The sequence below is a fragment of the Sciurus vulgaris genome (genome assembly GCF_902686455.1).
Source record: "Sciurus vulgaris genome assembly, chromosome: 2".
NCBI classification, from domain to species: Eukaryota; Metazoa; Chordata; class Mammalia; order Rodentia; family Sciuridae; genus Sciurus; species Sciurus vulgaris.
This window is the reverse complement of record NC_136462.1, coordinates 23,660,389-23,687,791: the sequence shown is the minus strand read 5'-3', so window position 1 is coordinate 23,687,791 and position 27,403 is coordinate 23,660,389. Positions and strand designations below refer to the sequence as shown.

The 27,403-nt window shown below is 37.9% G+C and overlaps 2 protein-coding genes across 4 annotated transcripts in view; both read left to right on the top strand.

The window, feature by feature from the left end:
* TSHR (thyroid stimulating hormone receptor) overlaps positions 1 to 27,403 on the top strand; it is a 156,767-nt gene that overhangs the window by 38,054 nt on the left and 91,310 nt on the right. The gene's annotated exons all lie outside the window — the stretch shown is intronic.
* Positions 25,605 to 26,389, top strand: LOC306653467 (small glutamine-rich tetratricopeptide repeat-containing protein beta-like). The gene has a single exon (XM_079126492.1). It carries the CDS (start codon positions 25,688 to 25,690, stop codon positions 26,204 to 26,206), a length of 519 nt encoding a protein of 172 aa, XP_078982618.1. The 5' UTR covers positions 25,605 to 25,687; the 3' UTR covers positions 26,207 to 26,389.

Below are 27,403 nucleotides of genomic sequence, written 5' to 3'. Positions count from 1 at the left end.
CTTCCTTTTACAAATGACAAAAGCTTAAAGAGGGTAAATGACCAAACAGTAAGAGGTATAACTGGGCTTCACCATGGTACTTGCTTAACCCTTTTGGATTTCACTTATGAAAAATAAAACTGGTATGTTAACAATGAATTCCACCATTAAGTATAACTATAATGCTCCAATAAAAAATATGGAAAGATAAACTTTCCATTCTAGGGTAGTTTATATTTAACAGAAAAATTGGGAAGATAGTACAGGTAGTTCCCATATATTACCCACCTATTTCCCTCATGCGCTCATTTGTTGATTTGTATTAATAACAAACTATTACAGACTGGGTGCCTTAGGCAACAAAAAGTTATCTTCTCACAGTCCTGAAAGCTGAAAAGTCCAAGATCAAGATGTGGGTAGGGTTGGTTTCTTCTAAAGCCTTTCTCTTTGACTTGCAGATGACTTCTTTCTCACTGTACTCACATGGTTTTCTCTGTGTTTTGTCTGTATCCTAATCTCTTCCTATAAGGACACCAGTCATATTGGATTAGGGACCCATCCTATTAACCTCATTTTAACTTAATTGCCTTATTGTTTTGTTTTTGCAGTTCCAGGGCTCAAACTCAGGGCCTTGCCAATCACTGAGCTATACTCCCTGGCCCCTTAATTACCTCTTTAAAGCCCCCATCTCCAAATAACAGTCACTTTTTGAGGTACTGGGAATTATGACCTCAGCATATACATTTTGGGGAGAAACCAACTCAGTCCACAACATCTTATTAACATCTTTTTCAGAGACATAGAGGTGTATTTAAGGAAGTAGAGGCACAATTGAGGGACAATGTGAGCTATCTCAAGAGGGAGATGTCTTTGAGGAAAAGCAAGGAATACTCATTCAAGGAAAAACTCAGGCCATCTCCAGAGGGAGACAGCCTTATAAAAACACATTAGCGTGGTACGTTTGTGAAAATCAACAAACTAATATCGATATATTATTATTACTTTAGTAGTTGATACTGTAATTTAGGTTTCCTTAACTTTCACCTAATGACCTTTTTCTGTTCCAGGATGCCATTCAGGACACCACATTTTATTTTGTCATTGTTATGGACTGAATGTTTGTGTCCCAAATTCATATGTTGAAATCCTAACCTCAAAGTGATGGTACTTGCAGGTGGGGCCTTGGGGAAGTAATCAGGTTTATATGAGATCATGAAGGTGAAACCCCCACAATGGAATTAGTGTTCTTACAAGAAGAGGAAGAGAGAACAGAACTCTTTCCATCATGGAAGGACACAGTGAGAAGGTGGCCATCTTCAAGCCAGTAAATGAACCCTCAGCAGGGACTAAACATGCTGGCTCCTTGATCTTGAACTTCCTAGCCTCCAGAACTATCAGAAATAGTGTCTACCATGTACACCAGCTGCTCTGTGGTATTTCATTATGGCAACTCAAGTAGACTTACAGTCACCAGGTCTCCTAAAGCTCATCTTGACTCTAACAGTTTCAGAGTTTTCTTGTTTTCAATGACACTGACAGTTTTGAGGCGTACTGGTCAGTTATTTTTGTAAAATATCCATCAGTTGGCATGTGTCTGATGTTTTTCTCGTGATATCACTGGGTCGTATGTTTTAGAGAGGAAGAACAAAGGCACCGAATGCCACTTTCGCTGCATCCTGTCAAGTTTACATACTGCCAACCTGCCTCACCCCTGTCGCATTAACTTTGAGGTAAGATCTATCAGGCTTCTCCACTTTCTCGCATGAAGTTCCTCTTTTCCCCAGTTTCCACACTGTGCTGTTTGGTGGGAGTCATTATGTGCAGCCCACAATGAAGGAGTGGGGCATTACAGGGTTTCACATTTATTATCTATAAAACAGTAGGTCTGGGTTAGTTGCTTTCTAAATTATCTCTAGTTCTTTTTTTTTTTTTCATTGTAATCAATGAAAAGTACTGTCCTGATTAAAAATGAAGTCTGCATTCCCAGAACAGAGGAAATGGCATCACTTAGATTCAAACCTATAGTTTCAAGCTTCCTAGCAATCACTCCAGGCCAAGGGGCTATAAAATAACACGACAAATTTAGCAACCTTCTGGTCTGTCTCCTTGCACTTTGGCAGTCATCAGATTGATCAGCCTTAGGTACTTAATCCTTGGGTTCAGACTCGGTTCTGGAAGCTTGAGGAGGAAGAGGCGTGTGTCTGTTCTTCACCCTGATGACACAGTTGATTATGAATCAGTACTCAATAACCACGTTGATTGCTCATTAGTCGAATCTGACAAACGCAAAACGCTTAGGACATTTTCTAAAACTGAGAGAGGAAATTCACTAGAAAGTTCACCTTGAATACAAACTATATAATTTACATTTCTTATTCCAGGATAAGGCACTTATATTGGAATTCTACCAACATGACTGTGTAAAATAAGGCAAAACAAACAAACATTAAATGAAACTTAGGTCTTTAATCTTTATCATAATCAAATTATTAGTAAAATGTGAAGAAGTTGTTTCATATCTAACTTCTTTCCTGCATCAGCTTTAAACATACATTCATTAAGAAATTCTTGACAATTCCAGTTACTATGGGAATAAAGGACATTTTTTCTTTAAATAATCAGGTCACTAATTGGTTCTTTAAGAGGACTTCTGTTTTAAAGAATTATAAAAGCCCATACAGCAATGTACCCATATAATGTGAAATTGTATTTCACCAATAACAATTCTCAAACAGGGTACAATTTTCTTGCTTATGAAATAATTAAAATCAAATTTAAGCCCACATTAAACACGATTACATAGACAAAATACTCCCATTTTAAAAAGAGTCCTACAGTATTCAGAGGACAATACTTTATAATTTTTTTTGCAAATTAAATAAATGTTTTTTTATTGTGAAATAATTTTTTTAAATTTTAATTAAAAATCATAAATTTACATACGGCAATGTTGTTTGATTCATTTTGTTATTTTTTTCCCTTCCCCCTCCCCTCCCACCCCTCTTTTCCCTCTATACATTCCTTTCTTCCTCCATTCTTACCACCCTCCTTATCCCTAACCCTAAACCTAACCCTAACCCTAACACTAACCCCTCCTAACCCCCCCCATATGTCCTCATCCGCTTATCAGCGAGATCATTCGTCCTTTAGTTTTTTGAGATTGGCTTATCTCACTTAGCATGATATCCTCCAATTTCATCCATTTGCCTGTGAATGCCATAATTTTGTCATTCCTCATGGCGGAGTAATAGTCCATTGTATATATATGCCACAGTTTCTTTATCCATTCATCAACTGAAGGGCATCTGGGTTGGTTCCACAATCTGGCTATTGTGAATTGAGCAGCTATGAACATTGATGTGGCTGTATCTCTGTAGTATGCTGATTTTAAGTCGTTTGGGTATAGGCCAAGGAGTGGGATAGCTGGGTCAAATGGTGGTTCCATTCCAAGCTTTCTGAGGAATCTCCACACTGCTTTCCAGAGTGGCTGCACTAGTTTGCAACCCCACCAGCAATGTATGAGTGTACCTTTTTCCCCACATCCTCTCCAACACCTATTGTTGCTTATGTTCTTGATAATCGCCATTCTAATTGGGGTAAGATGAAATCTTAGGGTAGTTTTGATTTGCATTTCTCTTATTACTAGAGATGTTGAACATTTTTTCATATATCTGTTGATTGCTTGTACATCTTCTGTGAAGTGTCTGTTCATTTCCTTAGCCCATTTGTTGATTGGATTATTTGTATTCTTGGTGTAGAGTTTTTTGAGTTCTTTATAGATTCGGGATATTAGCGCTCTATCTGAAGTATGAGTGGCAAAGATATTCTCCCACTCTGTAGGCTCTCTCTTCACATTACTGATAGTTTCCTTTGCTGAGAGAAAGTTTTTTAGTTTAAATCTATCCCAGTTATTGATTCTTGCTTTTATTTCTTGTGCTATGGGAGTCCTGTTAAGGAAGTCTGCTCCTAAGCCAACAAGTTGAAGGTTTGGACCTACTTTTTCTTCTATAAGATGCAGGGTCTCTGGTCTGATTCCGAGGTCCTTGATCCATTGTGAGTTGAGTTTTGTGCAGGGTGAGAGATAGGGGTTTAATTTCATTCTGTTGCATATGGTTTTCCAGTTTTCCCAGCACCATTTGTTGAAGAGGCTATCTTTTCTCCATTGCATATTTTTGGCACCTTTGTCTAGTATGAGAAAATTGTATTTATTTGGGTTTGCGTCCGTGTCCTCTATTCTGTACCATTGATCTACCTGTCTATTTTGGTACCAATACCATGCCGTTTTTGTTACTATTGCTTTGTAATAGAGTTGAAGATCTGGTATTGCAATACCCCCTGCTTTGCTCTTTCTACTGAGGATTGCTTTAGCTATTCTGGGTTTCTTATTCTTCCAGATGAATTTCATAATTGCTTGCTCTATTTCTGTTAGGTACATCATTGGGATTTTAATTGGAATTGCATTGAATCTATATAGCACTTTTGGTAGTATGGCCATTTTGACAATATTAATTCTTCCTATCCATGAACATGGGAGAACTTTCCATCTTCTAAGGTTTTCTTTAATTTCTTTCTTTAGTGTTCTGTAGTTCTCATTGTAGAGGTCTTTCACCTCTTTTGTGAGATTGATTCCCAAGTATTTTATTTTTTTCGAGGCTACTGTGAATGGGGTAGTTTTCCTAACTTCTCTTTCCGAAGATTCATCACTTATGTATAAAAATGCATTGGATTTATGAGCATTGATCTTGTAACCTGCTACTTTACTGAATTCACTTATGAGTTCTAAATGTTTGCTGGTGGAATTTCCGGGTTCCTCTAAATATATAATCATGTCATCAGCGAACAGGGATAGTTTGAGTTCCTCTTTTCCAATTCGTATCCCTTTAATTTCTTTGGTTTGTCTAATTGCTCTGGCTAGAGTCTCAAGAACAATGTTGAATAGAAGTGGTGAAAGAGGGCATCCCTGCCTTGTTCCAGTTTTTAGGGGGAATGCTTTCAGTTTTTCACCATTTAGAATGATATTGGCCATGGGCTTAGCATAGATGGCCTTCACAATGTTGAGGAATGATCCCACTACCCCAATTTTTTCTAGTGTTTTGAGCATGAAAGGATGCTGTATTTTATCGAATGCTTTTTCTGCATCTATTGAAATAATCATGTGATTCTTAACTTTTAGTCTGTTGATATGGTGAATGACATTTATTGATTTCCGGATGTTGAACCAACCTTGCATCCCAGGGATAAAACCCATTTGATCGTGGTGCACCTTCTTTTTAATATATTTTTGTATGCAATTTGCTAAAATTTTGTTGAGAATTTTTGCGTCAATGTTCATTAAGGATATTGGTCTGAAATTTTCTTTCCTCGATGTATCTCTGTCTGGTTTAGGTATCAGTATGATATTGGCTTCATAGAATGATTTTGGGAGGGTTCCCTCCTCTTCTATTTTATGGAATACTTTGAGAAGTATTGGAATGAGCTCCTCTTTAAAGGTTTTGTAGAACTCGGCTGAGAACCCATCTGGTCCCGGACTTTTTTTTGTTGGTAGGCTTTTGATGAGCTCTTCTATTTCATTGCTTGAAATTGATTTATTTAAGTTGTGTATGTCTTCCTTGTTCAGTTTAGGTAATTCATATGTCTCTAGAAACTTGTTGATGTCTTCGAGGTTTTCTGTTTTGTTGGCGAATAGATTTTCAAAATAGCTTCTAATTATGTTTTGTATTTCACTCATGTCTGTTGTGATATTTCCTTGTTCATTCCAAATTTTAGTAATTTGAGTTTTCTCCCTCATTCTCTTTGTTAGCGTGGCTAAGGGTTTTATCAATTTTGTTTATTTTTTCAAAGAACCAACTATTTATTTTGTTAATTTTTCTGATTGTTTCTTTTGTTTCAATTTTGTTGATTTCGGCTCTGATTTTAACTATTTCCTGTCTTCTACTACTTTTGGTGTTGGTCTGCTCTTCTTTTTCTAGGGCTTTGAGCTGTAATGTTAAGTCGTTTATTTGTTGATTTCTACTTCTTTTGTTGAATGCGCCCCATGAAATAAATCTTCCTCTCAGTACTGCTTTCATAGTGTCCCAGAGATTTTGATATTTATATTTGTAAATATAAATGAGAATATTTGTTCTCATTTACTTCTAAGAATTTTTTAATTTCCCTCCTGATGTCTTCTGTTATCCATTCATCGTATAATAGTGTATTATTTAATCTCCAAGTATTGGAGAAGTTTCTGTTTTTTATTCTGTCATTTATTTCTAATTTCAGTCCATTATGATCTGATAGAGTACAAGGTAGTATCTCTATCTTCTTGTATTTGCTAAGAGTAGCTTTGTGGCATAAAACATGGTCTATTTTAGAGAAGGATCCCTGTGCTGTTGAGAAGAAAGTGTATTCGTTCTTTGTTGGATGGTATATTCTATATAAGTCGGTTAAGTCTAAATTGTTGATTGTGTTATTGAGATGTATGGTTTCTTTATTCAATTTTTGTTTGGACGATCTATCCAGCGGTGAGAGAGGTGTGTGGTCTATTTGATTTCTGGAATTGAGAAGGATTTGTTTGACGTACATGGATGAGCCAACATTTGGGGCATAGATATTTATGATTGTTATGTCTTGCTGATTTATGCTTCCCTTATGCAGTATGTAATGTCCTTCTTTATCCCTTCTGACTAGTCCACATTATTTGAAATGAGGATGAATACTCCAGCTTTTTTGCTGTGTCCATGTGCATGGTATGTTTTTTCCCATCCTTTCACCTTTAGTCTATGGGTATCTTTTTCTATGAGATGAGTCTCTTGCAGGCAGCATATTGTTGGATTTTTCTTTTTAATCCAATCTGCCAGTCTATGTCTTTTGATTGATGAGTACAGGCCATTAACATTCACAGTTATTATTGCCATATGATTTGTATTCCTAGTCGTTGGACTCATTTTTGTTTTTTGACATGATTTGGTTTCTCCTTTATTTGGCTATTCCTTTAGGCAAGTTCCTCCCATTGCTGATTTACATCGTTGTTTTTCATCTCTTCCTCATGGAATATTTTGCTGAGAATGTTCTGTAATGCCGGCTTTCTTTTAGTAAATTCCTTTAGCTTTCGTTTATCATGGAAGGATTTTATCTCATCGTCAAATCTGAAAGTAAGTTTTGCAGGGTATAAAATTCTTGGTTGGCATCCATTTTCTTTCAGGGCTTGGTAAATGTTGTTCCAGGCCCTTCTAGCTTTTAGGGTCTGGACTGAAAAATCTGCTGATATTCTTATTGGTTTCCTCCTGAATGTAATCTGATTCTTTTCTCTCGCGGCCTTTAAAATTCTGTCTTTATTTTGTATGTTAGGTATTTTCATAATAATGTGCCTTGGTGTAGGTCTGTTGTAATTTTGCATATTTGGAGTCCTATAAGCCTCTTGTACTTGGTTTTCCATTTCATTCTTCAGATTTGGAAAATTTTCTGATATTATTTCATTGAATAGATTGTTCATTCCTTTGGTTTGTTTCTCTAAGCCTTCCTCAATCCCAATAATTCTTAAATTTGGCCTCTTCATGATATCCCATAATTCTTGTAGATTCTGTTCATGATTTCTTACCATCTTCTCTGTTTGGTCAACCTTGTTTTCAAGATTAAATATTTTGTCTTCAATATCTGAGGTTCTGTCTTCCAAGTGATCTATCCTATTGTTTATGCTTTCTATGGCGTTTTTAACTTGGTTTATTGTTTCCTTCATTTCAAGGATTTCCGTTTGGTTTTTTTTTTCAGTATCTCTAACTCTTTATTGAAATGCTCTTTTGCTTCCCTTATTTGTTCTTTTAACTGTTGATTGGTGCGTTCATTTAATGCCTTTATTTGCTCTTTCATCTCCTCGTTTGCTTCCCTGATTGTTTTAATTATGTACATTCTGAACTCCCTTTCGGACATTTCTTCTGCTGTGCTGTCATTGGGTTTTATTGATATAGTATCTAGGTTTGTTTCGGACATTTTCTTCCCTTGTTTTCTCACTTTGGTCAGATGTCAATGGGACTCTGTGATATTGTAGATTTCCTCTATTGGCTTATAGTGACCCTGTAGATTTCCAGTGTATCACCTACCAGCCTTCAGTAGCCAGAAGTCTTGGATTAATTTGATAATGCAGTGCTTCCAAAGAATGCTGCCCCTAGCCCGCTACTGGTTCCAGGGAGAGAGACCTGGAGAGGTCTCTTGTTGACCAGCTGTGGTCCCAGAGGCTGGTTGTAGGTCAGAGGTCTCCACTGGCTTGGGGACTTATGGCTGGCTCTGTGTAGACAGGCTCTCACTGGGCGGTTTGCCCTGAGAAGCTAGCCTAGAGAGGCACTTCCCGCCGGAGGGGGGCTGGGCTGCTTGGGGAAGTCCCTGGCGCCCTGTGTTGGCCATTGAAGCAACCTGCGGGCGGGCCGGAGCTGGCCGCGGGGTGGGCCGGAGCTGGCCACGCTGCTTCTGTGCAGAAGGGCTCTCACTGGGGGGCCTGTTCCGAGAGGCTGGAGGATCTGTCCCTGTGGGAGGATCCCACTGCCAGACTGCACAGAGCTCCCTGGGGGAGATGCTATCTGCCCTGTCCTACTCTAATAAGCCACTCGAATCCTGGCCTGCCACCCAGCTGAGCTTCGCTGGGTGGGGGAGACTCACCCCGTGGTTCTATCTTAGTCCGAGTCTCTAAATGCCTCCCCTTCTTGAATTCTGGGTTCTGGGGTGACTGGAGATGCAGTCACCCTCTAGTCCACCATCTTGGATCGCCCGGTGGAAAAAGCCTGCAGCTGGAGGGGGACAATGCTGCCTGGAGAGGTCTCTGGCTGCCCAGCCCTGGTCCCAGAAGCTGCTTGCGTGTCGGATATCTCTGCTGGCATGGGGACTTGTGGCTGGCTCTGCATCGAGAGGCTCTCACTGGGTCGTCTGCCCTGGGAAGCTAGCCTAGAGAGGCGCTTCCCGCCGGAGGGGGCTGGGCTGCTTGGGGAAGTCCCTGGCGCCCTGTGCTGGTCTCTGAAGCAACCTGCGGGCGGGCCGGAGCTGGCAGCGGGGTGGACCGGAGCTGGCCACGCTGCTTCTGTGCAGAAGGGCTCTCACTGGGGGGCCTGCTCCGTGAGGCTGGAGGATCTGTCCCTGTGGGCAGAGCCCACCCCCAGACTGCACAGAGCTGCCTGGGGGAGACGCTATCTGCCCTGTCCCACTCTAATAAGTCACTCGAACCGGGCCTGCCGCCCAGCTGAGCTTCGCTGGGTGGGGGAGACTCACCCCGTCGTTCTATTTTAGTCCGAGTCTCTCAATGCCTCTCCTTCTTGAATTCTGGGTTCTGGGGCGACTGGAGATACAGTCCACCATCTAGTCCGCCATCTTGGATCAATACTTTATAATTAATAGCTTCCATAGTCTCAGATTTTTTAAGCAGTATAAAATAAACATGTTTTATGTCCTCATAATTGCTGAGAAAAGGAACAAATGATTTTGTCTTCTATGTAAGAATATTTTTTTTAATCATGAAGATTCTAAAGTTTCTCAGTTGGAGAAATGTTTTTGACAGCATCATTTAATTTGTAGGATACATTTATTCATATATTGGATACACTCTACATATTAGTTGTAGATTTTTTATCATCAAATTTTAAATGAATAAAGATACATATAATAGGGTCAGGGTTGTAGCTCAGTGTTTGAGTGCTTGCCTAACATGTGTGAGGCACTGGGTTCAATTCTCAGCACCACATAAAAAACAAAATAAGTAAAGGTATGGTGTCCATCTGAACTAAATTTTTTTTTAAATATACACGTAGTGAACTATAAGTAATATTCCATATACCCAACTCCAAGAAAATGAACAGTTGTGGAATTTTTTGCTTGTTTGTTTGCTTTTTCCACTATTGGGAATTGAACCCAGAAATGTTTTATCACTGAATTACATCACCAGCCTTTTTTATTTTTTATTTTAAGGCAGGGCCTCACTAAGTTGCTGAGGCTGGCCTTAAACTTGTGATCCTTCAGTTTCAGCCTCCCAAGTCACTTAGATTACAGGCCTGGGTCACCTTACCTGGCAATAATTGTGTTTTCAAAAATCATTACATTTCTTTGTTCCATTTCCATTCACTGCTTTCTTCAGTAGTTATCAGCTTACTGCAGTTGATGTGCATCTTTCTCAGTTTTGCAGTTATGCCCACATCCATAAATACCATAGGATTGTGTTTCATATTTTAACATTCTGCTTGGAGGAGATCATATTCTGTTTTTCATCCTACAGCTTATTTTCTTGACTCCATATATGAGTTCAAGAGAAACTAACGTTGATGCAAGTACTCTACTTTCTTTATGATTATCTAGTATTTCATCATGTAAATAAATTAGAACTTATTTATCTATTTTTTAATTGATGAACTTTAAGTTCTTCCCCAGAGTTGACTCTTACAAAGAATGGTACTGTGAATATCCTTGCATACATTTCGCTTATCAACTTGTGCTAGTTATTTGGGGGTTTTATATCCAGAGGAGAATTTGTTGGATTGTGAGATATAGTTAACTTTAATTTACCAAATTCATCTTTGAAGAATAATTCCCTCCCAAGAACAGGCCTTGAGAAAATTCCTATTTCCAAATATGCTTACCACATCCTTATGTCTTAAGTATCTATCAACCTGATGAATATTCTTCTTGCTTTTATTTTTTGGACTACTGATATTGAGCATATTTCATGTTTATTGGTCGTATTACTTTCTTTTCCTGTAACTTTTTAATTGCTTATATATATATTTTTTTTGCTTCTTAGGATTTGTTGTACAATTAGTTAAAAGCCTTGCCTTTCAATTTAATTTTAATATGTATTGGTCAGGAGGTTATATTCCAGTCATTTAACTTTTTGATGTAATCTTTTATTATATGTAGAAAACTTAAATTTCAGTATAGCCATATATTTTTGAATGTCCTTCAGTCAAATCTTTTTTCTCAGTTGAGATCATGCACAGATTCCATTTACTTTTAATTCTCTAATAGTTTTTATTTTATGAGATTTTTGAAACACTACATGTTCTTAATGATTTTTGCTGGTCCCTATGAAATCTACTGATGTCTGTATGCTAATCTGCATGCAGCAACGTTGCTAAACTCTCTTGATTTTTCCCTACATAAAGCTGTGTAACAGTAGCAATTTTGTTTGTTCAATATTAATTTCTGATTTTTCTCGTCTGATTGCATGGATGAGGAATTCTGATACAATGTTGGATAGTAACATTCAGTCTTCTTGGCCTTAAAGACAATGTGCCTAAAGTTTCCCTATTAAGTATGAAATCTGCTATATTTTTTGGTAGGTGCCCATTGTAGGTGTATCAACCAAGATTTAGGGTTGGAGGTAACAGAAACAGCCCAATTAACTTAAACTAAGGTTGAATGAATCTGTTCCTTAGGACATTGCCAGGGACTCCAGTCAGGCCCGGATGCCTCTTGGGGCCTTAGCAGGGGGTTTGTCCTGTTCTCACTGCCATAGCTACAGAAAAGTTGCTGTTCTTCTGTCTTGTCTCCCCCATCATTCAAGGGCCAGATGAGATCATTCAATTAGCTAGAGCTAGGAAGTAAGCATGGTTGGTTTGGGTTTCTCCTTTTCTGGACTATCCAGGTCCAGTTTTGATTTCAAGATGGTTCACCCATCATACAATGAATTGGCCCTCTTTTCTTTTCTCTTTCTTTTCCCTCTTTCCTTCCTTCCTTCGTTCCTTCTTTCCTTCTTTCCTTCCTTCCTTCCTTCCTTCTTTCCTTCTTTCCTTCCTTCCTTCTTTCCTTCTTTCCTTTTTTTCCGGAATGGTTTGCTATTCAACCTCAGAGCTGCAAACACCCCAGTGTACTGTTTACCGATCCCAAAGAAAGAACGTGGAGGATTCAACAGAGAGGTTTGAACATTTTATTACTCATGCACTGCACTCCTGGGCAATGGCAGGCCAAGATACTGTGGAGGGCCACACCATGCCTACAAGCAGGGGGATGAATATATACCATAGGTCACAAACACATTGCACAGGTAGAGTTCTTTTGGTATTTAATGAGCACTTTCTTTTACTTTACAACTGAAGTTATTCTGCTTTGCTTCTCACCTAAAGACTAAAGGTAAGGGAAGTGGCCAGCTCCCTTCACCCTTTCCCTCCTTATCATTCTTTTAGAGTCCTTCTTAGCTCACCGCAAGCTTTTCTAAGCAATGGCATTCAACCCATTCTTTGTATAAGGAGAACATCAGTTTTAAAACTTGGGTAAATTATTAAACAGCTGTGACTGGTGTTCTTTCAGGGATAAGAGAAAAAGAGAATTTATTTAATCATTATTCAAGTTTTTCTATTTTTATTTCAGTCATTTATTTTTCATATAGTTATCAATTTTTTTATTTTTAAAACTTATAAGAATAAGCTACTCATAGTATTGTTATTTTTAAAATATGTATTATACTTAAAGTGGTAACTTCTTTTTCTTTCCTAATGTAACTATATGTTGTGTGCTTTCCCTTCTTTTTCATGATAAATTTTGCTAGATGTTTGCCTATTTTATCAGTTTTTTTCCCAAGGAACCAGATTTCATAATTTATTAAGTTTTAAAGATATTACATAATATTTATGGGCTAAAAGGATAGCAATCACAATTTTTGGTCACACGTAGTAACTTCCAGGAAGAAATTCATTTCTGTGTTTCAAGACATTAAAAAGTTCCCTGGAAAAAATGATTAAGATTTTTTCTTGATGAGGAATCTTAAGAGGTCCACATAATTGTGGAGACATATAGGTGCTTTTATCCCAATAAATACATGTTCATATAAAATTTATTAGATAAATGCAATTTTGATAAACACTGTTACTACATTTAAAAAAAAAAAAAAAAACTTGCTCTGTCCTCTAGGTATTTTCCAGGCAATAGAAATTTATAGCCATTCTTTGTTGTCCATTATTGTCTGCTGTGCTTGGCTTTATTAACCAAGTTCTGCTGAGGGGAACTAGCTTACTGGGAGAGTAACTTGCCAGGACCCACAGTTGGTGGGCATCAGAGTTGCTTTCCATTCTCCAAAGCTCCTCTTCATCCCAGACCACACATGTGCCCAAGAAGGCATATTTACTGCCCTTTAGACTCCAAGGAAACATTGCTTAGTGGTCTAGCATCATCTGTATTTACTTGGCTTGATTAGGGGTAGTGTATAACCCTAATCCTTGATGAAAGAATTTTGATGAGTTAATCTAACAGGATTATTTCCACTTTTAGACTGATATGTGAAAAAACAAATTTACTAATCCTTAATTTAGATATACCCATTCTACAAACTTCATCATAATTTGAGAAAGGAAACAAACACTTCTAAAATATCTTGCTGATTCAGTTATTTTAGTCCAAAACTCAATGGGGATCTGTTCTCTATCAAGGGTGCCTTAGCTCTGTTTGGAAAAGGAGTTGTTTCTCATTTGCCTGTAGTTTTGGAGAGAAGTGAAAATAATATCAGGGATGGTCTCTTTGGAGCCTTAGAGGTCTGCCTTTAATTGAGTGGTTTGTCTTCCCAGGGGAAACCAATTGAGCTGAGCTTCAGGGTCTGACCAGAGTGGCTGAAATTAGCAAGGGAGGCAAAATAATAGGGTCTTTGTGTTGCAGGGGGAATAAAGGAGAGTAAATGAGCTAGTATATATGAAAAGCCAGGTACAACACCTAAAGAAACAGCCTTCAATAGATTCCTTCTCTACTTCCTCCTGCTATCCATCTCATCTCTGGCATCCCCCGCCCCATTTGTCTGTAAAAGCCTAAGGGTTTGATTGAACAATGGCACCATACAGTCAATGCTACTAGATTTTTTTCTACACCCTGATAACCACAATTTCATGGAATGGGAGCATGGTAGCAACCAAACCAAAGTTGACTTTGCCCTAGAATTCCCACACCAAATAGGAGATCTGAGTCACAGTTCATGCAACTATTAGTCATGGTGTTTTAGTGGAACAGAGTTGCAAAGAGTCATTTTCAAATTCTTTCCAAAGACTCAGTTTCTCACTCAGATAGTTTTGACTAACTGTAATGATAGTTAGAAACTGAAGAGTGTCCAGAAGAACATAACTTATGCCTTAAGTTTCACTTTGTTTTGGATTGAATTTCCCTGAAAAATAAATCTTCACCTGATCCTCATGTTCATTTCGGTCTCATGGATTGGTGATTTGAGTGTTGTGGATAAAATTCTTAGAATCTGTTTATGTGATATGGATACAGAAATGGTCTGGATCTGAGAATTAGGGTGATGATCAGAGTTTTGATATAAACTCAAAAACCTCTCCTAAGTCATGTGTAATTTTTTGAAGCATAGAAATTGAACTTTGAAAGCAACCTAAATCCTTTTGTCTGGGAAACTTTAAATAAACTTTGAATTTTCTTGCCATGAAGTTCTGCACTGTATCTAGATAGCTTCCTTGAAAAATAGCTCTGAAATCCTAAGGCTGAGAAAGAAGTTGGCTAGTTGAAGGGGAAAATGGTACAGAATTCTGTTTTGCAGTAAGGGAGAACAAAAGGAGGGGAGGAAAGGAATTATTGTCAAAACTTTGTATTAAATTTCTAGTATATAGTTATGGAGACTGGCAAAAAATTTGGGTTTGTTCATCCAAACATAGTTACAACGTTAGATGTGTGCTTAAAGTCCAGAATATGAATAACACCTCTTCAAAAACATTTTAAAATTCAATTTTACTTTTTAAGTGACAAATTAAAATTCTATATATTTATGGTGTACAGCTTGATATCTTAAAATCTGCATACAATGTAGGATGGCTAAATTAAGTTAATTAGCATATGAATTACCTCACATACCAGTTTTTGTGGTAAGAACACTTAAAATGTACTCTCTTAACCATTTCCAAATGCATAATTTGTTATTAATTATGGTCTTTATGTTGTACAATAGATCTCTTCAACTTATTCCTCCCATCTAGCTAAAATTTTGTATCCTTTGATTTAAGTGTCCCCAAAACTCCCCTAACCCTAGTAACCACCCCCTCCATTCCTGCTTCTATTTCCTTATTTTTTAGATTACACATACAAGTGAGATCATGCAGCATATGTTTTTCTGTGTCTGACTTGTTTCACTCAATGCAATGTCCTTCCAGCTCATCTGTGTTGTCACAGATGACAGAGTTTCATTCTTTTAAAAAACCACATACAATTTCCTTGAACATGTATAGCCCAACCGCTTTCTCCATTCATCTGCTAATGGATATTTAGATTGCTTCCATATCATGCCTATAATGAATAATCAATGAACATGGGTGTGCAGCTGTCTCTACAAGGTACAGATTTCATTTCCTTTGGGTATATGATTGATAGGTCACATTATGTAGTTCCATTTTTAATTATTTTGAGGAAGTGTTGTACTATTTTCCAGAATAGCTACGCCAATTTATATTCCCACCAACAGTGGGTAAGGATTCTCTTTTTTCCACTTGTTATCAACATTTGTTATTTCTTATCTTTTTGCTAAGATTCATTCTGACAAGTGTGAAGTGATATCTCATGGTTTTGGTTTGCATCTCCCTGATGAATAGTGATGTTGAGCATTGTTTTTCATACACCTGTTGACCATTTGTATGTCTTCTTTTGAAAAATGTCTATTCTAGTCCTTGGTCCATTTTTCAATAGGGTTATTTATTTTCTTGCTATTGAGTTGTTTGAGTTCTTTATATATATTTTTTATATTAGCCCCTGATTAGATACATGGTTAAAAATTATTTTCTTCCATTTCCTAGGTACCTTTACATTTTGTTGATCTTTTCCTTCATTTTACACAAGCTTTTTTGTTTTGGTTTTAGTTCCATTTTTTTTCTTTTGTTTCCTGTTCTTTTGGGGTCATTTCCAAAAATTATTGCCAAAACCAATATCAAGGAGCTTTTCCCTTATATTTCCTTCTAGGAGTGTTACAGTTTCAGGTCTTATGTATACATTTTTAAGACATTTTGAGTTGGATTTTGTGTTTAGTATAAATAAGGTTCCAGTTTCATTCTTTTGTAAGTGTATAATCAGTTTTCCCAGTACCGTTTATTGAAGAGACTGTTTATTGAAGAGAAGTTACAGTTTGTTTTATGCAAACCTAGTTACAATGTTAGATATATGTTAGAAATCCAGCATGTGAATATCACCTTTTTAAATTTAAATAAATAATTGAGGGAATGGAGACAGCAAAGGGCGAAGGAAATAAACAGAACACAGGCTTCAATAGTCAATGAAATGTGAAGGACTTCTAGGATTACAGAGGAATTTGGACCTCGCCTCCCTTTTACCCACCTTGACAATTTCAACTAGTTCTAATGTTCTGCTAATATTCTGCGATTTTATAGGATGGTAAATTTGGATGGTGGGGAAAGTTTCTGGCCAACAGGACAATGGCCAAAGAGAATCCAGTTAAGCTCCAAGTAACCCAAAGGAAGCTTGAGGGCATCGAGTATCTGAGAAGGAAAGAGTGCACAAAGAAAAACCTGACCCACTTTACAATTTAAGCTGAAGTCAAGCCTGCCTGGCACCCCAGAGGGTTATTTCTCAGAGTGTGGCCCCAAGACAATTTGCGTACAACTTCCTGGTAGGTCTGTTAAAAATCTTAGGTCCTCTGCCCAATGCAGTGGCCCATGCCTGTCATCCCAGCAACTTAGGAGACTGAGTCAGGAGGATCACAGATTCAAAGTCAGCCTTGGCACCTTAGCAAAACTCAGTCTCAAAATAAAAAATAAAAAGATCTGGGAATATAACTCAGTGGAATCAATACCCGGTCCAATTAAAAAAAAAAAAAAATCTAAGTTCCCAGATGATACTCTAAACCAGGGAGTCGAACATGTCTAGAGAGGTCAGAGGAAATATATTTCAAACCAATAGCCTAGACCCTTTTTAGGTGCTGTCATATTTGAACCTTTGCAACAAAGAATAAGTCAAGAGTAAGTAGGAAAGTGTAGGTTGGCAAGGAATTTGCAAAATGGCTACTGCCCAGAGCTCCTCCACCCTCAGGTCAAGATTCCCTCTGCAATCGCCTTCGGAGACATTGGGAAATTTTCAAGTGTAGAATCTTTGGCTTAGAAGTAAAGGAAGGAAGGAATTGTGAAATGCCAACTAAGCAGACAATATGCCACTTATTGGGACAGACTTGTCCCAGGGCCAGTTTCATGGCTTTCCATTCCACTTGTCGAAACCTGTAGTCTGGCCATTCTGAGCTGAATGCCTGTCCCCAAATAGACCAGGATTTCCCCTGTCCCCATGTTGCTTACAGTTACCTCTGCCAAGAACGTCCTTTGCCATTATTTTAGTCAGTTTTTTCACTGTTGTGACTAAAGGATTTGACCAGAACAAGTTTAGAGGAGGAAAAGTTTATTTGAGGGCTCATGGTTTCAGAGGTCTTGGTCCATAGAAGGCCAACTCCATTCCTAGGGGTTCAAGGTGAGGCAGAACACCATGGAGGAAGAGTGTGGCAGAGGGAAGTGGCTCACATGGTGATCAGGAAGCAGAGAGAGAGAGAGATCTCCACTTGCCAGATACATGCACCCCAAAGCTACGCCCCAATTTCCATCTCCTCCAGCCACACCCTACAACTTCAGTTACACTCAGTTAATCCCTATCAGGGGATTAATTCACTGATTGGGTTAAGATTCTCACAACCCAATTGTTTCTCCTCTGAACCTTCCTGCATTGTCTCACACGTGAGCTCTTGGGGGACACCTCACATCCAAACCATAACAGCTACTTACATCTTGGTTCTAGTGTCGCTTCTTTCAGGAAGCCCGAGCACCCAAAATTTCACATTGGACAATTCTTTACAGTAGTACTTAACAGACCTAACATATAGTAGTACTTAACATTTAATTGCTTGCTTATCTTTGTCATTAGCTCATACATTTTTCAGGGTCATTTACTGTATTTTATTTATTTTGTGGTGCTAGGTATTAAATCTAAGGTCTTATACACGTCAGCCAAGTGTTCTACCACTGAGCAATACCCCCAACCCTACGATCATTAATCTTCTGTATCTAACACAGAGCTTAGTTTATGAAAGCTATTCAACAAGTGTTCTTTAAATCAATAAATGACTTAATGTCTTGTTGTTCCAAAATATATTTTTCCTTTTCTTTTCTTCTTTTAAATTATTTTTTAATTTTTACTGACTGCATTTTGATTCATTGTACATAAATAGGGTACATTTTTTCATTTCTATGGTTGTGCATGATGTAGACTCATACCATTTGTGTAATCATACATGTACATAGGGTAATGATGTCTGTCTCATTATACCATTTTTCATACCCCCCTCCCTCTCATTTCCCTCTACATAATTTAAAGTTCCTCCATTCTTCTCTCACCCCCCCCCCATTATATATCATCATTCACTTATCAGGGAAAATATTTGGCCTTTGATTTTTTTGGGATTGGCTTATTTCACTTAGCATGATAGTCTCCAATTCCATCCATTTACCAGAAAATGCCATAATATTATTCTTCTCTATGGCTGAATAATATTCCATGGTATATATATACCAGAGTTTATTTATCCATTCATCTGTTGAAGGGCATCTAGGTTGATTCCACAATCTAGCTATTGTGAATGCTGCTATATTTTTTAATCTCCCTAAACAGTTTCACTTAACCTTGCTTAGTATTTCATTTGGTGTAACTGAAAGCTTCAGTTAGTTATCCCATAGAGTGAGTAATTTCCACCTCTGGTTTTCCACAGATGGGAGAGTAGAGAAAGAGAAAGGAATGACAGGGGAAATTTTAAAACAAGGATTTTTTAGGGCAAAGTTTATTCTGAGTATAGGCATAGAGTGAGCGGGTAAGGGCTAAGGACACTGAGCACTAAAGAATTGAAGGGAAGTCCACAGAGAGATGTGAAAATGTGCTGGGGAATGAAGGGGAGGCAAAATGAGTAATATTGCTTTCAAATTTTTACCTAGAAATAAACCTGGTCTCAGGTCTTGGAGAAAAGATGTACTTCCTTGTATATTAGCCACAGCCTCAACTCAAAACTCAAGCTGGTTTTACTTTCCCTGCATGATAGATAAAAGAGACTCTGGGAGAATTTCCTGAGAATTTGACCATCCTGTGGGAAAATGCATTTGAAATTTTAGAAAACATTTACCAGCAAACTTTTGGAATCCAACCAACTCAGAAATTGAGCAAGACTTAGATTAGATTTCTTTTGCAAATCAACTTAGTAATGAAAGCAGATTATATTTATGAAGATGAAGCCCAGGACTCCAGAGACACAGTGAGACCTATTTTATGAGAGAGAAACTAGATGTGGTTTGAGGGGAAGAGAAATTAAAAGAAAAAGTACATGAGCATCCTTAAACAATAACAAAAGGACCACATCTTCTGAACACAAAAGTGGACACATGACCTCAGAAGTCATATCACATGAGAGTTGTCCCATTCAGAAAATCAATGATATGACCCATGCATAAGGAAGGTGGCTCCAATTGTGCCAAGATGTAAACAAGATTGAATAAGGAAGAAGATGTGATGGTTTAATGCAAGGCAATCACCAATTCCAAAACTCAATAGCAAACATTAATTAATTGTGTGTGTGTGTGTGTGTGTGTGTGTGTGTGTGTGTGTGTGTGTGTTACGCTTAGGCAGGTGCATGTTGTTGAATGAAAGAATATCTCCCTGTGTGGCTACCACGTGCCAGTGCTGTACTGGTGCTAAAAGACTGTCCTTACACAAACATGATGCTTCTTATTAAGGAGATTATAGTCTAGTGGGAACACAAATGGAGAAATATTGAGCACAAGAAAAGGAAGTACTAGTTGCAATTGGAGCACATAGCAAATAGATGTTATTGAAGCCAAAAGGTCACATAAAATATCTTACAGGATAGGAAGGAGAAAAGTCAGGGGACAGAGCTGCAGTGAAGAGCTGTATGGGGGGTGCACCGTACCCTCCTAGTAGTGCCACTCACCTCTGGGGGAAGAAGAGGAGAGATGCTACTTCCTTTTGCAGTGGTGTATGTGAACACCTGAGCTGCACAGGAAAGTATGGCAAATGCAGACAAAAAGCTGGGAACTGGAGAGTCACAGGAAAAGTCATGCAGGCTGGGGCTGGAAGAAGTATACCATGGCTTGGTCAATGAGGGTTTTTGAGGCCAGGTTAGTACTTGGAAAGTTATCCTAAGGTGTTTGAAGGGGTTTTTTTGGTGGTGGGAGGTGTAGCTAGTGCATCTAGTTTGAGAGTGAAGAATGTTTTGAAAAGTGGCAAGAGTGAGTGCAAGGAGGCATACACGTTTGGCAGAGAGACACAGCAGCCTGGACCAAAGCAATGGAGAAACTCTACAGCATATGCGGTATCGTCAACAAGATGGTTGGGTTTAGAGATTAAGAAAAATAGAAGAGTCAAGGGTATAGAGGGTATTAAACACTAAAAAGGAAAAGAAAGGTTACAGAAAATGAAGCCCTAGACAGGTAAGAGATCCTTTCTTACCTTTAAGATAAACTGAACTCTCTCCTGCTCCTCACGGCCCCTTCCCCCACCTTCACATCTTGAGAATATGTAAAGAGGCCCGCCACCTTCCCAGAGATGGATATTCTGGGAGAGTCCTCTACTCTCCAGTTCATATCTCTAAAATACCTGCTGTCCAGGCAGTGACAAACGTCCACAGAGGTGCCTTACTGAAGCTGGGAACCCCAGTGCTGAGGATGGAGCCTCCATTTCTTGGAGCATCTATTTCTCCAAGGCATTAACAGATGGTGAACTGAAGATTCCACCACAGGGACCAAAGACTTTGAACCTTTCCCTTGTTTGAGGATCTCCTTCCTCTTTGCCCTCCTTGCATCCAAATGCAACTACCTTATGCCTTTTCCTTTGGTATGTCTGAAATGATCCCTTTAAATGGTTGTTTAGGGTTTCATAACAGGTCCGTGAACTTTGGGTGGGGAAAAGACTTTACATCTTTGTTTCCACAGGCATCTAACTGAAATTTAGCACTTCCTTTAGTTTTGAATGTGGGCAGCAAAGCATAATTGTTTTAAGTATTTGCAACTTTGTTGCCAATAGGATTCAGATATTTTTCTATTTCGTTGTTGTTGTAGATTCAATATCACTTCCTAGATATTGTTTCTTAACATGTTAACAAAGAAATTCTCATACTTTTTTTTTTTTAATTATAAGTAACCCTTTATTTGCTGTCTGTCACTACAAAAAACTGGTTACATTAGCAACAAAGTGTTTTCTTGAGTTGATATCAGAGGAAGTTACTCCCCAAAATGTTAAGTAAAACATGGTACATCAGTATTAAAATGTTAAATTTTACATTATCTTTACCACTTTGATCTTCTGAACAATTTAATGGAGCAAAATTAGATAAAACATTATATATTTATTTCATCTTCAGAAATGTAAAGGTCTAATTATCCAAACAGTTCTTATTATAAAACTAAACTCTGAAAGTGTCCACGGAGTTGGCTTTTTTTTTTAAGATATCGATAGACCTTTGATTTATTTATTTATTTGTATGTGGTGCTGAGAATCGAACCCAGTGCCTCACACATGCTAGGTGAGCGCTCTACCCCTGAGCTACAACCCCAGCCCACCAGAGCTGGCTTTTAAACAATGTTTTTCTTTAAATCAGTGTCATGCTTCTAATCATTAGTTTATTTTAATATTCTGATAACTGTGTTTTAGCATATTTTGTTCTCTTTCTACTCCTGTGTATTTTATTTTATGCATTCAAAGGCATTAGTATTGCACCTTCCAAGTTTCTGGTTTGAACAACTCATGGAGATATTTATTGAGATGAGGAAAACTGAAGAAATTGGAAAGCTGATTTAGGGCTGCAATGCATAGAGATAGTACCAAGAGTTAGGAACATATTGTGGTACAATTGGACTGAGCCGTCCATGTATGAACCCAATGAGTTATACTGAGTCACAGAAGTAATGTCATCTGTAATCCAAAATACTCAACCAAACCTAGAATTTTGCTAAAAGTAAGCCTAAAATATCCAGCATTACTGTGAAAATCCTAGTATTCAGGGGAATGTTTCCTGTTAAATCCATTTATGAAGTAACTCTGAAACTATGGACTGTTTGCCTAACAGAGCTATTTTTCTTCTTGTCAACTTCGTGTCAGCTAAAATGACTTAGGAGTGTGAATATTATTTAAAATAAGTAGTCATTGTGTTTCAGAAGAATTTGTATAGTAATTCAGCTGAGCGCACTTCACTGATCATTTTAACTATGTAGGTTTTGAAATTCTAAGGTCAAAACAACTTCCTTATTCTAAAGACACACACACACACACACACACACACACACAGTATATACACATGCCCTGCCAATAACCAGTTGAAATAAGTGGAATTGCCATTTTGGGTGTCAAAAGTGGCCAAATAGCATCTGTTTTCATATGTGTTTCACATGATTTGTCTTAAAGTTCTGTAACAATGCCTTGAGATTTCTGATTAAAAATTAAAAGAAATTTCTAATGGTCATGTCATAAAAACAATTCAAGACCAACTCAGAAAAGATCAATATGTCTATAAATATTTTACTTTCATTGTATGATAAATGTTGAATTGGATGAAAGTACCAAATTATCTCTATTTTTAAACACTTCAAATTTCCTAGAAATATTGACTGTTATACCAGGAAACACTGAATACCTATTCACTGAGTTAGGGTTGCCAAGTAGGTTGTCAAGTCGTTAAATATTGGAATTTATTGACAGTGATTAAGGACTTGGGACTTTGAGATCAAAGAGTTCTTGGCTTATCTTTTTATTTAACAAATTCTTTTGAGATCTCAACATTAAGCCAGATACTGACCAAAGTCACTCTTGAAAGGGTGGACAAAACTCCTCCTTACTGACTTACATAGCATTCCTCTTTGTGGCTCTGTTTTTTCAGGTATAGAAGGATGAAAACATCCATCTCATAGAGTTGTCATAAAGCATAAATGAAATTAATTCATGGGAAACACTTAGCCAAATGCCTAGCACACAGTAAAATTTCAATATATAGTGGTTATTCATTTATCCGTGGGCCAATCCCTCATTTTAAAGCTGAAAAAAGCTGTAGGACCCAGACATCCTCATTCTACCTACGCCTACCCTACTAACGTCTTCAACTTCTGCATAGGTTTTATCCTCAGACAGCCTTTCCAATATGGTGGCAAAGATGGACCTTTGTACCTCTAGGCTTTCTTTATCCACTTTGCTAATGATCCCACTGAGAAGAATGTGCCTTTGCACAGAGTAGTGAGAGGTAAAAGGAGTGAATGGATTTATGAGGAAGGGGGTTTCTATTACTTGAAACAAGTATGCAGGAAAGATAGACAAGAACCATAGATACAGGGCTAGAGATGTAGCTCAGTGGCAGAGTACTTGCATAGTGTGTGGGAGGTCCCAGATTTCATCACCAGCACAAAAAGAAAAAAAGAAAACCAACCAACCAAAACACCCCCTATAGCTACGAGAGTTGATTTTGGGGAAGCAAGGGAACAAAAGAGATGTGTATGTGCCATGGTGGTGGTGGTGGTGGTGGTGGAGTGAAGGTGACAGAGAATTGTGTGTGTGTGTGTGTGTGTGTGTGTGTGTGTGTGTGTATAAACTGTGACTGTGACTTAACATAAAGCAATAGACTGGAAACCACAAGGAGTGATCAGTTCCTGAAGAGGAAGTGAATAATGGACATCATATAAACAAATAGGTTCATGATCATTTTTGCTGTCAGATTCCTTTATTTTATACAATTTTGCACAAGTCCTTATGCTTTAATATGGTGATGTCAAACACAACACTGTAGATTAGAGAACTCACGTTAGGACTCTTTTGGACTCTTTAGGACTCTTTTGGTTGTCATTCTGAGAAAGCTGTTTCAAATTAGCATTTCATGAAGATGAACATAGGAGTTGAAGGTAGGCTTGGGCCTACCTGGATATCAGAAGGCTAAATCAGATTTTTGTGTCAGTTAAATGCAGACAATGAACACGCCTGTATTTGAAAAGACTAAAGCAAATTTAAATTCTCCCTGGGGAGATAATCATAGGCTTCTAATGATTTCAACATTTTTTATATACAATATTTTGTATGTGACAGAAAGTAATCAGAAAAATAAGAAGAAAATATGATATTTTAAAAATTCAAGAGAGATGATAGCAACAGAATGGAGGCGTAGGAGACTCAGATAATGAATTACCAAACAACTTTAAAATTTTTTTAAACCCAAAGTTTTCTTAATCTTTGAAATGATTAATAAAATTGAAAAACCACTGGTGTGACTGATCTAGAAAAAAAGAATAAAAAATGAAAAGGGATGTATTAACAGTCTATAGCCTCTTTGACTCTAATATCACTAAAAGATATTAAAAACTTCATTTTCCATAAATTTGAAAATGTATACAAAATGGACACATTTCCGAAAGTAAAATTTATCAAAACTGACACAAGAAGAAATAGAAAATGTGAATCATCCTATAACTTTTAAAGGAATTAAAAACCATAACCAAACACCACCCCCAAAATAAACCCGATTTCTGCAGAGTTAACCCACTCACTTTCCTCAGTTAAAATCTGCTTTTATGTCTTTGAGATAGCATTCCTTATTTTAGCTACAAGAATCCTTGGGTAAGTTTTTTTAGTATGAATACCTATTCCACCCCCCTTCATGTTTTTTAAAATTCAGTGTTACAAAGTTCTGTGATTTGCCTTTTTTAAAATATATTTTTAGTTGTCACTGGAGCTTTATTTTATTTATCTATACATGGTGCTGAGAATTAAACCCAGGACCTCACACATGCCAGGCAAACACTCTACCACTGAGCCACAACCCCAGGCCCTGTGATTTACTTTTGAAGATTACATATATTAGCATTTCTACTGGATGGCAGATCACATGGCATAATAGTAAAGGTAGAAAGGGAAGAAGAGAGACAGAAAGAGGGAGAAAAATGAGAACTCTTCTGATTTGTATTACTACAATTCTGTACCCACACATTCTGTAGTCTATAGCCTTCTGACAGTTATGAATGCATCAGAGATACTGCTTAACATGAAATGTTTTTGGAGAGGCATATGACAAAGTGGTTAAGACTTATGTGTGTGTATCTGTGTGTGGTTGTGTGCTTCTTTAGCAAGGTCCTTGGACAAATCTCTTAACCTCTCTAATTTTCAGTTTCATAAGATGAAGATCATTATGGTATCTACTTCATAGTATCATTGTGAATTTCAAATGAGAAAATACTTATCACCGTATTAGTATAGAACCTGGAACTTAAAAGTATTCAGTGCATATTAGCTATTATTAATGATCATGATGGAAAGAAAATAAAAATAATATGTGACTTGATTATAGGTTTTAAAATGTCTTTTCTTGGGCTGGGGTTGTGGCTCAGTGGTGAATGCTTGCCTAGCATGTGCGAGTCCCTGGGTTTGATCCTCAGCACCACATATAAATAAAAAAGAAAGAAAGGAAGGAAGGAAGGAAGGAAGGAAGGAAGGAAGGAAGGAAGGAAGGAAGGAAGGAAGGAAGGAAGATCTATTGACATCTAAAAAATATTTTTAATAAAATGTCTTTTCTTAGCGACACCCAAAGACCTGGAGCCAAGCATGCAGCTGGGTGGGCTGAGGCGGCAGTGGCGGTGGCCTGGGAGCAGGGAAATTTGGGCGATAGTAGCCTTGAGGACCAGGCGCTGTTGGCCTGGCTTATGGACGCCCGCAACGGTCGTCTTGTGTCCTCTCGCCTGCAATTGCTCAAGGTCCTAAAATGTCATCTATCAAGTACCTACTTTATGCAGTTATTCATTTCTTACGGGGACAAAGTCAGATGGCTGCTTACACTTCTGATGAACAAGGAAGTCTGGAAGTTGCAATTCAGTGCTTGGAGTCAGTTTTTAAGATCAGCTCAGAAGATACACATCGAGCAGTTTCACAGCCTTTGACAGAAATGTTCAGGAATTCCTTTTGTAAAAATGACATTCTACCCTTCTCAAACTCAGTGCCTGAAGATGTGGGAAAAACTGACCAATTAAAAGATGAAGGCGATAACCACATGAAAGAAGAAAATTATGCTGCTGCAGTGGATTGTTACCCACAGGCAATGGAACTGGATCCTAATAATGCAGTTTATTATTGCAACAGGGCTGCTGCTCAAAGCAAATTAAGCCACTACACAGACGCAATAAAGGATTGTGAAAAAGCAATAGCAATTGATTCAAAGTACAGTAAGGCCTATGGGAGGATGGGGTTGGCCCTCACTGCTATGGATAAATTTGAAGCTCATTAGCTCAGGAATGATGACATGTCAGGAAGGATGACAATGCCATTGGAGGACCAGCTGCTGGAGTTGGAGTACTAGCTGACCTGTCCAGCCTCTTCCGAGTAGGACAGCATTTTGCTCAGCAGATGCAACAACACTGAGAAATCACATTCAGAGCAGATCCTTCAGCAGCACACATTCCTGATTTGATCAGGAACCCTAAGCCAGGATAGAAATGGTTTATGACTGAAGTATTCACTGTAGATAGTAACCAAACCAAACAAACAAAAAATAAAAGCACCATATCTGATGTGTGAAAATAATGAAGGAAAACCTCTTATATGTATTCTTAAAGAATAATTCTGTTTAGACAATAGGTTTATCACAAACAGACTTGAACGTAACAGACTCCTTTGGAAGCAAATGATTAGTACCCTTGTTAAGTGCCAGTACAGCACTGGAACAAGGTTCCATCCATTTTGAAACTTTTGTCATATTTGTATATTACATTTAATAGCAGGGTATATTTATTGAACAATAGAACTGTTTATTGGGGAGTTCTTTAGGTCTAAATTTCCTTTGGGAAGGTTTTTTTTTAATTGTAAACAAATGGGATACATGTTGTTTCTCTGTACATGGAGTAAAGGCATACCATCTGTGTAATCATAAATTTACATAGGGTAATGTTGTGTGATTCATTCTGTTATTTTTTCCCTTCCCCCCACCCCTTCACCCCTCTTTTCCCTCTATACAGTCCTTCCTTCCTCCATTCTTGCCACCCTCCCTAACCCTAACCCTAAACCTAACCCTAACCCTAACACTAACCCCTCCCACCCCTATTATGTGTCATCATCCACTTATCAGCAAGATCATTCGTCCTTTAGTTTTTTGAGATTGGCTTATCTCACTTAGCATGATATTCTCCAATTTCATCCATTTGCCTGCAAATGCCATAATTTTATCATTCTTTATGGCTGAGTAATATTCCATTGTATATATATACCACAGTTTCTTTATCCATTCATCAATTGAAGGACAACTAGGTTGGTTCCACAATCTGGCTATTGTGAATTGAGCAGCTATGAACATTGATGTGGCTGTATCTCTGTAGTATGCTGATTTTAAGTCGTTTGGGTATAGGCCAAGGAGTGGGATAGCTGGGTCAAATAGTGGTTCCATTCCAAGCTTTCTGAGGAATCTCCACACTGCTTTCCAGAGTGGCTG